Genomic DNA, 14,762 nt, shown 5'->3' with positions numbered 1-14,762 from the left:
AGTGATTGAAATTAGAACTCTTGCACATAGTAGGCACTCAGTACAGGTCTGCTGCTGAGACAGTTATTATTTCCAGATGCCTCATGGTTGCTAAATGATTGGTACTGGCTGGAACCTGTTGGCAGTGCTGATAATCTTCGCTGAAATTCTGAAAAACCACATTATGTACTGCCTAAAACAATTGAGGTGGCCATGTGGTTTATCTTCTTTAATCTGTTAAAATTACTAATTGTAGTGATTTTATTTTATAACAGTGATTTTCACTGTTAAACCAGCCTTGCATTCCTGGGATAAACCAGACTTGGTCATGTAAATTCAGTTTGTTTACATATTGGTGGTGCTTTAGAAGTATGAGTTCAGAGGGTTATATTTGGGGGAGAGTTCTTAAGTATGACTAGTCTCTATCTAATACATATAGAGCTAGTTACATATTCTGCTCCTCTTGATCCACTTTTATAAATGTTGAAGCTGGAGAGCTCTTGCCCACTCTAGGGCCTGCAGTGTACCTCTAGGCAGAGTTCAGGTCTAATAAGAGTGCTTTCTTCACTGACTTGTCTTCACTCAAGGGCCACAATTCCATGTTGCATACTGCCAGTATCTAAAGACATTTGTGTATTTTATCCAGCTTTCTAGTTCTTTCTAGCAGAAGGATAACTCTGGGCTTTGTTCTACCATGTGAAAAACTGGAAGCTACTTGGTTTTTGTGGAGGTATTGAAGAGCACAGAAAATTTTGTTGGTTATAGTTGTTTCTTAACCAGATATATCAGCTTGGACTTGAAATTGTCAATTAGTTGAATTTTGTGTGTACTGTTTACTTTTTAATCTTACCATACTCCATATATTGTTGTTTACCTCTTTCTCTCAAAAATAAGTGATATGACTTTGTTTTAGAAATTCTATTTCAAGACTAAATTGTATTTTTCTCCTCTTCATTTAAGTTCCCCTCAGCATTTGAGTTTAATGAATTATTCTTGATTACAATTTTGGATCACCTCTATAGCTGTCTTTTTGGAACCTTTTTGTGCAATTGTGAACAACAACGCATCAAAGAGGTAAGTATATTTGCTTACAGATACACATTTTGTGTGTCCATTCATTGGTCAATATTTCATTTTTTTTTTTCATTTTGTGGCTCTTTTAAATAATGTTGCTATAAATGGTCAGGTACAAGTTCTGTCTTTGCTATCCTTTTTCTCGGGTATGTGCCTAAGAATAGAGTAGATGGATCATGGAGTTACAGTTTACCTTTTTGTAGAAACCCCAGAATATTTTCCAAAGCAATTGCACCATTTTACATCCTTAGCAGGACCATTCTGCATGCGTTAGTCTCCCCACATTTGTTAACACTATCTTCTTTCTCAACAAAACAAAACAAAACATGCCAGTAGGTAGTGTGATACAGTTTTATGTTTACATTTCCCTAATGATAAATGGTATTAGGCATCCTCTCATGTGCTCATTTGATATTTATATGTTTTCTGTGGGAAATATCTCTTCAGATCTTTGACCATTTTTCATTTTTTTTCTTTTTTTCTTATTTTACATATCAATCCAAGTTCCCTCTACCTCCCTCCCTCACTTTCTCTAACCCTCCCATGCCCCCTGACCACCCTCTCATCCCACACCCCTCCACTCTACAAGGAGGGCAATGCCTTCCAGGAGGAGTAAACAAAATCTGTCAAGTCATTTGGAGTAGGGACAAGGCCCTCCCTCCTGCCTCTAGGTTAAGGGAGTATCCCTCCATGGGGGATGTGCTTCCAAAGTCTTTTTGTGCACCAGGGATACATCCTGGTTCCACTGTCAGAGGTCCCTTAGACTGCCCAGGCTTATCTTCACGGAGTCTGAGTCGGGCCAATGCTGGTTTCCTAGATATCAGTCTGGGGGTCCATTAGCTTCTCTTTGTTCAGGTCAGTTGTCTCTGTGGGTTTCTGTAGCCTGGTCTTATCCTCACTCTCTGTATCTTGGTACCAGTTCAGCTCAGTGTGGGTGTCTGCTTCTGTTTCCATCAGCCTCTAGATGAGGGCTCAAGTCATCAATCTCATTATCAGGGAAGGGCATTTATAGTAGTCTTTCCACTGTTGCTCAGATTGTTAGTTGGGGTCAGACTTGTAGGTCTCTGGACATTTCTCTAGAGTCAGTTTTTTCTCTTCAAACCTAGAATGACTCCCTCTTTTATGGTATCTCTCTCTCTTTCCCCCCCCTCTCTCTCTCTCTCTCTCTCTCTCTCTCTCTCTCTCTCTCTCGTCTATTCCTCCCCTGACTCAATCTTCCTAGTCCCATGTGATTCCTCTCCATCTCTTCTCTTTCTCCTAGCTCCCTCTCCACTCACTGTCCTCTCCCACTTCCAATATGCCCAGGAGATCTTGTCCCTCCCCCCCTTCTGTGAGGGACCTTGTATGAATCTCTTAGAATCCTCCTTGGATCCTAGTTTCTCTGGTGGTGTGAATTATAGGCTGGTGAGCCTTTGCTCTATGTCTAAAATCCATATATGAGTGAGTACATGCCATGTCCCTCTTTTTTGTGACTGGGTTACCTCATTCAGGATGGTTTCTTCAAGTTCCATCCATTTGTCTGTGAATTTCAAGATTCCATTTTTTTTTTCCAGCAGAGTAGTATTCCATTGTGTAAATGTGCCACATCTTCTTTATCCATTCTTCAGTTGAGGGCCATCTAGGTTGCTTCCAGATTTTTGCTATTACAAACAATGCTGCTATGAACATAGTTTAATAGATGTCTTTGCTGCGTGAATGTGGATCATTTGGGTATATGCCTAAGAGGGGGATTGCCGGGTCCTGTGGTAGACTGATTTCCATTTTCTTGAGGAACCGCCATACTGATCTCCAAAATTGTTGTACAAGTTTGCACTCCCACTAGCAATGGAGGAGTATTCTCCTTTTTCCACATCATCTCCAACATAAACTGTCCTTGGTGTTTTTAATTTTAGCCATTCTGGCAGGAGTAAGATGGTATCTCAGAGTTGTTTTGATTTGCATTCCCCTGATGGCTAAGGATGTTGAGCAATTTCTTAATTGTCTTTCAGCCATTTTGATTTCCTCTATTGAGATTTCTCTCTTCAGTTCTGTACCCCATTTTTTAATAGAGTTATTTGGTGTTTTGGTGACTAGTTTCTTGAGTTCTTTGTATATTTTGCAGACCAGCCCTCTATCAGATATAGGGTTGGCGAAGATCTTTCCCAGTCTGTGGGCTGCCATTTTGCCTTGTCAACTTTGTCTTTTGCCTTATAGAAGCTTCTCTGTTTGAGGAGGGCACATTTATTGTCGATCTCAGTGTCTGTACTACGGGTGTTATGTTCAGGAAGTGGTCTCCTGTACCAATTTGTTCAAGGGTACCTTCCACTTTCTCTTCTAAGAGGTTCAGTTTGGTTGGATTTATGTTGATGTCTTTGATCCATTTGGACTTGAGTTTTGTGCATGGTGATAGACATGGGTCTATCTGCAGGCTTCTACACACGACCATACAGTTGTGGCAGCACCATTTGTTAAAGATGCTTTCCTCCTCCCATTGTATACCTTTAGCTGTTTTGTCAAAAATCAGGTGTTTGTAGGTGTGTGGGTTTATATTGGGATTTTCAATTCAATTCCATTGGTCTACCTGTCTATTCTTGTGCCAATGCCAGGCAGTTTTCAGGACTATAGCTTTGTAGTAGAGCTTGAAGTCAGGGATGGTGATGCCTGCTGAAGTTCTTTTATTGTACAGAGTTGTTCTGACTATCCTGGGGCTTTTTTCCCCATATAAAGTTGATTATTATCCTTTCAAGGTTGGTGAAGAATTATGGTGGGATTTTAATGGGGATTGCATTGAATCTGTAGATTGCTTTTGGCAAGATTGCCATTTTTACTATGTTTATCCTACCTATTCAAGAGCATGGGAGATCTTTCCATTTTCTGGTATCTTCTTTAATTTCTTTCTTTAAAGACACAAAATTCTTGCTATATTGGTCTTTCACTTGTTAGCTAAGCATCACCCCAAGATACTTTATGTTGTTTGTGGCTATTGTAAAGGGTGATGTTTCTCTGATTTCTTTCTCAGCCCCTTTGTTGTCTGTATATAGTAAGGCTACTGATTTTTTTTTTTTTAGTTAATCTTGTATCCTGCTAATTTGCTGAATGTGTTTATCAGCTGTAGGAGTTCCCTGGTAGAGTTTTTTTGGGTCGCTTATATAAACTATCATATCATCTGCAAATAATGACAGTTTGACTTCTTCTTTCCAATTTGAATCCCCTTGATCTCCTTTTGTTGCCTTACTGCTTTATCTAGAACTTCAAATATAATTTTGAAGAGATGTGTAGAGAGAGGGTAACCTTGTCTTGTTCCTGATTTTAGAGGAACTGCCTTAAGCTTCTCTCCACTTAGTTTGATGTTGGCTGTTGGTTTACTGTATATTGCTTTTATTATGTTTAGGTATTTTCCTGACATTTCTGATCTCTTCAAGACCTTTATCATGAAAGGGTATTGACCATTTTTCAGTTAATTTTTTTGTCTTTAAAAAAATCTTGACTGTTCAATTCTTTATACATTTTTATATAGAAGTCACTTTTATATTATTTATGAACCTTTTTCTCTCATTCCATGGGATTGTTCACTGTCTTGATAGTACACATTGAAGCACAAAAGTGTTTAACTTTGATGACATCTGATTTATTTTTTGTGTTGTTTATTCTTTTGAGTAGCTAAGAAAACATCGCTCAACCCAAGGCCACCAAGATTTGATCCTGTTTTTCTTCAGAAAATGTTACAGTCTTAGCTCTTACATTTAGGTCTATTTTTATCAGGAGTTGTTATTTGTGTATAGCATTCACCAAAGTCCAACTTTATTTATTTTTTTTATGTTGGCTATCTAGTTGTCACAGTACTGTTTCTTGCAAAGACTTGTTTTCCCCCATGGAATTGTATTGTTATCCTTGTTGAAAATGAAGCTGTGTACGCAATGCATGCCTTTAATTCTAGCACTTGGGAGACAGAGGCAGGTGGATCTATAAGTTCAAGGCCAGCCTGGTTTACCAGAGAGAGTTCTGGGACAGCAGGGTTACACAGAGAAATCATGTCTCAAAAAATAAGACAAAACAAAAAATCAGTTGACTGTAAATGTTACATGAATCAATTTCTGTACTCTATTCTATTCCATTAACATACATGTCTGTCTTTATACTAGCAACACTGGTATTAATTATTATAACATTAAAATAAGCATGAGTCTTCCCACATCTTCATTTTTCAAAATTTCTTTGGTAGTAATGTTTCTTTTATAAGTGCTATGTATAAATAATGAAGGAGTCATAATTATATGGGAATGCTATAGGTTTATAGGTCCTGTGAAAATAGATGTCATAGAAAGTAGGCACTCTCATGAGTTACAGAATGTTAGAACATTTACTTGGTTTTATTTTTTATTCCGGTGACTTTTCACCTTTTAATACATTTTTAATAGTTATCTTTACCCCACTGTAACCAGACATTTGTCTGTTGTGTTTTAGATGAACAAATCTAATTGCTATAGCATTTCTAAAGTGTATCCTGTAAAACTGAGAGTTAGGTATAATGTGTAGGATATATGAAGCTTTTCCAGCCTGCCACCATGGTGTTTTTCTACAGATAGCTATGCCATTGCAGGGGAATCCTAAATGCATATTTGACCCAGAATTCTGAAGAGTCACAAAAACTAGTATCAATCCAGAATAAAATATGCATTTGTTATTGATGAGTCTGCTTATCTTGTAGATGCTAGAAAGTTCTTACTTTACTTTCTTACAGATACAGTTACCAGATGTTGCCTAACTTCAACACTATGTTTTCCTGGGACAGCACAAATGCCATATGAGGCTGTGCATAGGCAGAGGGGTTGGCTTTAGGAAATGTGCATAGATTTTTCAGTGTTTGAATTCATTTCATTATCCAAATTCTTCCCTTTATGATATGATAATACTGGAGGCCGTGGAGAAAAGCTTATTTCAATATACTGCTTTTTTCTTTTTCAGGATATATATACAAAGACTATATCTTTATGGTCTTACATCAATAGCCAGATAGATGAATTTTCAAATCCCTTCTTTGTGAATTATGAGAACCATGTGTTATATCCTGTTGCTAGTATAAGTCACTTGGAATTGTGGGTTAATTATTATGTAAGATGGAATCCACGGATGAGACCACAGGTAATTTTCTGTTCTTCTTTACATGAAAGTATGACTTCCTTTCCAAATGAAGTTGGTGATATAACAACATGTGTTTAGTAGATGCTGCCATATTGAATGTCAAGATTCCATCTTTTGTGTTCCAGAAGGTTCCTCCCACATACCAACCCTGATAGATACCACTTGTTGAGTTAGAGTTCAAACTCTTACATGTCTGCCTTCTACTGAAGAAATAATAGAGTGTATTATCTCTTGCTGTGTTGGGTTCTGAATCTTATAAATTGCTGGGAGGTATTGTGGGCAGCACAGTACCTCCTTCCACTAGTGTACATATGGAGGCAGTGAAGGCCTGTGGAAAATGCACAGAGGTTCACTTATAACGTAATAGGAAGAGAGTATGTGATCAGTTGTAGAGTAGGTACAGCTTGAAGGAGGAGTAAAGTTTCCCTACCCTGTTAAATTATTTCACAGTAAAGTAACATTTCTTTGAAATAAAAAAGAAAGTATAGTGTATAATGCATAGTTGTGTTCAGTGGCTGAGCTCTTGCTGCACACCAAGTACTGCCAGATGAGGCTCCTGGAGTGTCCCCTGATCAGCTACACCAGAGTTTTGACACAGCTTTGCTCCACACCCCCAATTTTTCTTCACATAGGTAGACAGGCCTGTTGGAGTCTAGGTCTAGAGAGATGACAGACAGAGGCGGCTTTGTGCAGAGATGCTTATTTTGAGTTTTTAATACCCTGGAGGTTTAAGGATGGCCAACAGGAGCATGATGTTAGGTCTTTAACATCACTAATTTCATTTATCAGGGACCAGAAACATGTCCCCCTCCTCGTTTATCCCTCTTACCTGGTGTCTTCCCTAAACCCCACTAGCTACTCCTTTTTCTCTTTCCTTGCCCAGGATGGAACTCCAGGCGGCACCATCACTAACCCTCCCTCACCTAGACAGTGTGTTCACTTTTAGGCTCAGCTGTGTGCTTGAGTTGGGATGTCCATGTCTCCTCCCTGAATCTTCTGTTGTCTGCCCCTGCAGCCCAGGCTGAGCACATTTATCTCGTTTTCTGATGCTTTCTTGTTACGTTCCATTTGTTCCACATAACTAGAGCTTTCTTCCTCTACATTCTGAGTTAGTCCTGCCACTCTTGAGACCTTTGAAATATTCTCTGGAACTGTGTGATCAGAACTGGGCCCAGCACTTGTGCTCCTCACCAGGCCTTAGGTCCAGGCCCTATGCTCTGCTCCTTATGGCCTATACCTCTACTGCCCCTTCTCCTCTTCCAGTGTCAGTGACTCCTCAGAGCCCAACAGAACTGTGTGTACAAAGGGCCTGTCTGATTCACCGGAATCCAGAATCACTTGCCTTTCTGACCTTATCAGTATTCTTGTAGTGTGTTATTTTACAGTCCCATGAGCACTTCTTTTTCAATAAGTAGAATTGGATTAATCAAAAATTTGTTATTATTTTATGAGTACATGTTGTACAGTTATACCTATAGGAGTTTCCACTATAATATTTCTATACATAACACATAATGTTCTTTGACTATAATCAGCTATCGTTGCCCATTCACCCACCCTTTCCCCCTTCTACAGCCCTAATAGTCCTCCTTTACTTATGTTTCCCTTGCCCAGATTTCTCATGTACCTTAGGAACCAACGTTTGTATTTACTTCTAGCAGCTTTTCCCCTGTTGTATATTTCTGTCATGCTTAGACACTTGACTGAGCAACGGAAAAGGTGGGCTGTACTGTGTTGGAAAATGACCACTTTATATTACTTAGAAAAGGTTACTAAATAGTTGTTCTGATGACTCATGACCAGTCATGTAGAGTTGATAGAATATCTTCAACATTATGGGAATACCCAGTCAGTGCATTCTGTGAATTGAGTGTCTTCTCAGGGACTACGGGAGTTGCCCTTTGCCCTTTCTGTGCTCAGTAGTTTGCAGACTTGAAGGGTGGGGAAGCTATGTAGAAAGCATCCTCATGGCTATATAGAGTCGTTCTGCTAGTGCTTAGCAACATATCTTCATTGTACACTCCTAGGGTGGAGGGGCAGCAGGGACCAAGGCATTCATAAAACTTGTAGCCTACAAGAGAATCTGTCTCTAAATGCAGAGTGCAGACAGTTTCCTATACAGGTAAGCAAATCAGGCTTCAATGTGGTGAGAGCAGTGAGGAGCCATAGCATAGCTGCCATCTTGTACCTCTTATATTCCATACTGACCGTATGATGTCACTTAATGCTCATGACAATCCCACACAAAGAGTGAAAGAAAATGTCAGAAAATAACCATAACTCACCTAGCATCTTGCTGCCTGACAACATGTTTTCATTTAACACCCATATTCAGGGTCAAATTCCATCTTTATTGGTAATTTGCTGCCAGATCTATAACAAGGTCCTGAGCTTCACTGAGCCTTCACAGGGGCATGTAAGGATGATCTGTAGCAAGTAGTACCTAGCACCATGGCTTTATAGTGGACAGGTGGCAGGCAGAGGTGGGCAGCATTCTATGTTTTCCCTGCATAGTGCTGTGCAAAAGGGAGAGCTGAGGAGGCTATCTGTGAGACATATATTTCCACCCTAAATATAGCAAGCACACATCAAACACCTCTTAAGTGTGCTGAGCACCCAGTGTTTTGGGAGACAGGCAGAACTTTGGTGACAGCAAATTCTAGAGGGGCAGGTGGCATTTGTATGACAAGGTCAGGTATGTGTTCTGAAAAGAGTGCTTCTCCACTGGCAGCATTCAGATGGATGGGAGGGCGGGGGCTGGGGCTGGGAAACATAAAGATAGATGGTGTGCTTATAAAATGGTGGAACACTGAGCCAACTGGAGTAGAGAAAAGAAAATTGTGCAGGACATCAGATTTTTGAGATGAGGAAATAGAAAGTTTGGCCATTGAGGGCTTCCATGTCAACATCCACCAAAGGATGGGTATGGTACATGGCAGTGGGCATCCTCTTAGGTCCCTCTTGGCTTGAATCTCGTGCATACTAGTGCCCAAGGGACAGACATGACTGACCTTTTCCTGAACATTTTCTCTAATATAAGCCTTGGGATTTTCTATTCCTTCAGGCATGCTTTTGCACACTTAAAATGAAACTGAAACGCAAGAAAACATACAAAAAGCTACATGATGATGTAAGGTGATGGCAGTTCACTAAGCAGCCATGAGTCTCAGACCCAGCATGTATTGCTCCCAAGATCACACACAGGGTTACCACCTGGGCTAAATGATCCCATGGGTGCGGCAAATACCACAGCCAAGGGAGAAATGGAGCATTTTCCCAGCACACAATGATGGAGCCAGCCTATGCTATGTGAATGGCATTTCTTCTTTCTCCTCCTGACAAAATGGAGTTCTTCTTTCCTTTCCTGTTCTTTTTTTTACCTTGCTGTTTGAAGACATCTGTTTGCCTTTGCCCTTTTTCCTCCTATCAGTCTTGCAAGGTCTCTCTCATCTCACTAAGGAAAATGATTGCCAGGCACATTCAGGGTGGCAGTTTCAAGTGTTTGAGGGTGAAGTAGCAGGACCTGGTGAGGTGGGCTGGAGAAGCAAACTGGAGCTTAGAGGCCAAGCCAGGGATATTTCTATTTGTCCTGAGGAAGTAGCCACTGAGGCAAGTTATATGGTGAGCCATATTGTCTCCCTGAGGCTTAGGACCAAGGCTGATAGCCGCTGTGTGTACCGTGAATGGGAAAGGGAACAGTGCTCTTCAGACCCACCACATGCTTCCTTTGTCCCCAGCCCGCGACCTCTTTTCTGCTCAACACCACCCCCAGTCTGAGCAATCTATAAGGCCATTTCCGTCTATAAAGGAAAAGCTGGTCTCCAGTCTCTAGGCTCCTAGTAGGTACTGAGGATGCCCATTAGCTTAGAAAGCTGGGTATGATAAACATAAATACTAGGGCCTTCTCATCTGCTTGTTGTGCTCCCCCACCATCATTAGGGTTTAAAGGCTAATCAGGATAAAGCAATGAAAAAGTACTAAATGAGAAGAAAAGGACTGGTCTCCCTAGAACACCTGTGTCCTGGCATTGCCCTCCCAGGGGCTTTCTGCCTGCTCCTGTTCCAACTGATGAAGAAAGTGCTGATTTAACCAGTGTTTGCAGTCGGTGGAGGTATTTTTTAAAATGCATGAGTACAAGGATAATGGAGCTGGGGTCTCATGAATACTGCTTAGTCCGGCAGCTGGGAAGAAGCTACCTGCATTTCTGACTCCTCCAAAGGCTGTCTCTGAGTCTGCACATGGGAGCCTTGGTTGACTTGTGACTACTACACCTGGACCTTTTTGTTTCTTGCTGAGAGTAAAAGAGAACGGAGTATGAGGATGGTCTGTCTGACTCGGTGCCTTATCATGCCTAGCCTGTCCCCAGGAGCTGCAGGACAGCCTCGGTAGCCATCAAAAGCTCACAACTTGTGGAGACAGAATAACTGTGTTGGTTAGTTTTATGTCAGTGTGACACAGGCTTGAGTTATCTGGGAAGAGGGACACTCAATTGAGAAAATGCCTCCATAGGATTGGCCTGTTGTGTTTTTTCTTGAGTGATGATTGATGTGGGATGGCAGTGCCGCGCCCCCCCCCCCCAGGCTGGTGATCCTTCTATAAGAAAGCAGTCTGGGCAAGCCATGAGGAGCAAACCAGTAAACAGCATCCCTCCATGACCCCTTCTTCAGCTCCTACATCCAGGTTCCTGCTTTGAGTTCCTGCCCTGGCTTCCCCCAGTGATTGTGACCCAAGAATTGTAAGCTGAAATAAATCCTTTCCTACACAAGTTGGTTTTGGTTTTGGTATATTGTCACAGTAATAGAAACCCTGACCTTATTAGACAATCACTGTATACTTGGTTGTAGCATGAAGAATAAAAACCCAGAGACAGATATAGTATTCATGCTATACTTGGTGAAAGATTCATCACTGGTCTAGGAGGCTGGGAACATAAGCATCTAGGTGGTGAAATAACCATTCAGCTATAAGCCTAGGTACTGAAATGGTGTATTTGGAACAAACCATGCTCCAGCAACAGTGTGCTAACACCCTTGTCTCTGTTCCCTGCCAGATGCCAATTCACCAGAATCTCAAGGAGCTGCTGGCTGTCAAGGTTGAGCTGCAGAAGCGTGTGGAGGACCTGCAGCGGGAGGTGGCCACACGAACCATCTCATCTTCTTCTGAGAGGGGCTCCTCACCTACCCACTCCGTCACTCCTGTCCACACCTCAGTCTGATGGACAAGACCAGTGTCCTGGGCCATCCTGCTGCTCTAATGTCGTTCAGCAGCTCAAGGACCAGGCCATTGATGTGTGGTTCTAGCTTGTCATTTTAGGATTAGGTCCAGGGACCTTTTGTGTGGCTAGGTGACAGCTCCTATTGTTAACAAATACTTCTTTTGTGTGAATAGCCTCTGACCCACTTGAGGGCATTCTCACAGGGGAGCAACAGGCCACACCCACCCTGTGAACTACCCTGTCTTGTACAGGTAGCTTGGGAGAAACTACATTGAATGCAGTGCGGTATTTCAGCTTAAGAGAATGTCTTGTCACGTCTTTCCAAGTTAAGTCCTTTGTTAGGAATAACCTGTTCACACATAGAACACATCGCCAGCCATGTGGCGTCTCTCAGCCTTTGGCACAATTTGAAAACTGGTTTTACAGGAAATATTAGTGTGGCAGATGAACCACTGCCACCTGTTCTACAGTTATCTTCATGCAAGAAGCCCTCCTGTACAATTGGTACAATATGTACTGCTGTGTACATACAAGGTATTTTTTAAAGAGAAACATGCCTTTATTTTCCTATGCCTTTTTTTTTAATGTTTAGAATAGTTATCTCAGGAGACATCTGCTGAACTGTGCTGTATGAGAAATTCTTGCCCAACAGAGTTCATGCTGACTTTTGTGTGGTACATTTGAATTAAGATTTCAAATGTGTCATCTCAGTGGCAATGTAGTATTGTCCTCTAACTCTGGTACTTGGTTTTTGAGGTGGCACAACCCATTCATTCATTAATAGAAGTAGCAGCAGGTTCCCTCAGGATGTAGCAAACTATGAATGCTTGTTACAGGTAAACTGAGGACTCAAGCAGCATTTCTGTGTATGTGTTGGCCTCTGTCTATAACATCTCTCTAAAGGATCAAGTCTTGGGAATTGCTCTGGCCATTGGACCTTGCATTCTACCACCTATTAAGATGTCCAGCACCTATGGTAGGGCAAGTCTGCTTTCACCTCTTATATACCCAGACACCATGTCTTCATTTATCCCAATCCCTTCTCAGTTTCTTCACATGGATGCCTGTCCATGCTTTAAAGCAACCATAGTGCTGCAGCTTTGCTTAGGAAAGCATAGTGTGCTCTTCCTTGGTTTTCCCTTTCTTGGAGCCAGCCCTGGATACCCAGGCTTCTCTCCATGGTTAGCAAACGAGCTCTGCTACTCCATCCGTCCTTCTAGGAATGAATTTCCTATCGGCTCCTCTATGTGCAGTGCCAGCGTCACTGCACCCAATGCCATGCCCATTTCTGCATGTCATCAGGTCCTTCAGAGTTGGAGATATGTTTGAAGCTGACAGAGTTAACTCCTGAGCATAGATCCCCTCCTCTGGCCAGTGTCAAATCACTGGAGGCCATGAAGCCCTGCATGTTGTCCTTGATTTTCACATGTATTCTTAATGAGATTTCTATAATTGAATGCATAGAAAATAGATGACTTTTCAACTTGGAACCTTCTTATTCTTACAAAAAAGCTATCCAATCTTAACCAGAGGCATTTATTCAAAGTTTCTTGAGCTAAGATCGTCTCCATTTTTATCATCTGAGGGATTTGTTTCTAAACTATAGTTCAAGTGATGTTAGCTTTTGATTTATTCTCCTCACATATACAAAACCTTATTTGTAGGTGGATAAACTGCCATGTTTGAGGTAGGACTGCTGTGAGTTCAGGGCCAGCTTTGGCTGTATTTTGAGTTCTGTACCAGCTGGGCTATATTGTGGAATCCCGTCTCAAAGTCAATACAAAACAAAACAAAACCAATATTTTTCCTTCGTATACTTTTTAAAACTTGGAACATTAACCAATTTTCCCTAGAAATGCTATGTAATTCCCCAGCAACAACAGGAACATTAAACATAGAGTGGACTGGATGATGTTTTGACATTAGCAGAGAAGCCATGGGGGCCGCTGCTTGGTAAGGTCGGCTGGCCTGGTAAAGATGGCTGGTGGAATGGGGATCTGGCTCCTGGTTAGGTAATCCATCCAAGCTGTGTGCCTGCAGCACCCCTAGAAATTTCCACTGGATTTTTAAAAAGCACAAGAGAGTATTTCCCTTTGTATGTTTCTAGCACAGAACTGTTTCTAAAACAACTTCAAGTGTAGTTTTCTTACCTAAGCAATTCTTTCATGTTTGTTTTGTTTAAATACTAGAATGTAAAACCTTTAAGGTTCAGATTTTTTAAACAACTAGTACAATACTGTATTTGCCTCATCTGATGCACTGTATTCCAACCTGTAATTAAAATTATAATATGTTTGTTCCCTGGTCTTTTTGTTTTCTTTCTCTCTTAACCACTCCAGTGGGTTTTCCCCCCTAAAGAAAATGAGTACTAATAAAGTACCATGTGTTGAATGCTTACTATGTGCCTGCCACAGTTAATATATGTAAAGTGCCCAATGCGATTTGATTGACTTACTAAGTTATTAGTGAGTTGTTGTGAGTCTTAAGTGTTTGGGCTGGAACAGGTAAATGGTTTGATTTCCAAATTTGAAAGTCTTCTTGTTCATAACCTCAAAGAAATGTTAAAGACCGAGGAAGACCTCAACTAACCAGAGGCAGTGGGTCCTCCTTATACAAATGTAGTGTTCTCTTCAGTCCTTGCTGTGTTTTCATTCAGTTCTCCAGCTGCCTCAGAGCCCCCAAATAAACACACAGATACTATATTAGTTGTAATTGGCTTGGGCTTCTTATTGGCTAGCTCTGTCTTAATTACTAACCCGTTTCTATCTATATATTGCCATGAGACTGTGGCTTACCCGCTTATGCCCAGCATGGTGTTTCTCCTCTGGCAGCCTACATGGTGATTGATGCTGCCTAACTTTCCCAGAATCCTCCTTGTCTCCTAGTCCCACCTATTATCCTGCCTCATTGGACACAGTGCTTTATTCATCAACCAATAAGAGAAACGGACAGAAGACATCCCCATCACCTTGCCAGCTCTATGGGAATGTGTACTTTTTCAAAGTTCTAAAACTTAGGGTGAAATTACACCATCTCCTGTGTGTCACTATTCTTTAAGCATCTGTCATTACTCATCTTCTTGGTGTGAATCATGGCTGAGTTAGCAAGAAAGCCCACTATTATGCAGAAGAGGATTGGAGCTCCAATGGAATAAAGCACACTCATTCCTGGCTCAATTTCAGGATTGAGCATTGTGCTCCAGAGCTACCTGGGTGATGAATTCCATGCTGATCCTCCAAAAGGAATTGATGCTTTGGCAAAGGTGCTCTGCTCTGGCCTCCCCTTCATTCCAGTATGTCAGACATGTCATGCTACATATCCTGTACCACGTGAGCCCACCAACAGAAGCCCTAAGACTGGGCACTTTGTGGGA

At 41.4% G+C, this 14,762-nt stretch overlaps 1 protein-coding gene across 1 annotated transcript in view; it reads left to right on the top strand.

Annotated features, from left to right (window-relative positions):
• The window catches only part of Mtmr1 (myotubularin related protein 1), a 61,741-nt gene extending 48,057 nt beyond the window's left edge, over window positions 1-13,684 (top strand). Inside the window, exons 16-18 of the mRNA XM_051178625.1 lie at window positions 940-1,053; window positions 5,998-6,174; window positions 11,225-13,684. Of these exons, the coding sequence (XP_051034582.1) occupies window positions 940-1,053; window positions 5,998-6,174; window positions 11,225-11,389 (456 nt within the window). The 3' untranslated portion in view covers window positions 11,390-13,684. The remainder of the gene's footprint in view (window positions 1-939; window positions 1,054-5,997; window positions 6,175-11,224) is intronic.
• Window positions 13,685-14,762: the final 1,078 nt, after the last annotated feature.

The sequence above is a fragment of the Phodopus roborovskii genome, unplaced genomic scaffold (genome assembly GCF_943737965.1).
Source record: "Phodopus roborovskii unplaced genomic scaffold, PHOROB, whole genome shotgun sequence".
Classification (NCBI taxonomy): Eukaryota; Metazoa; Chordata; class Mammalia; order Rodentia; family Cricetidae; genus Phodopus; species Phodopus roborovskii.
Note: the sequence above shows the minus strand (reverse complement) of the source record. Positions and strands in the feature narration are given on the sequence as shown.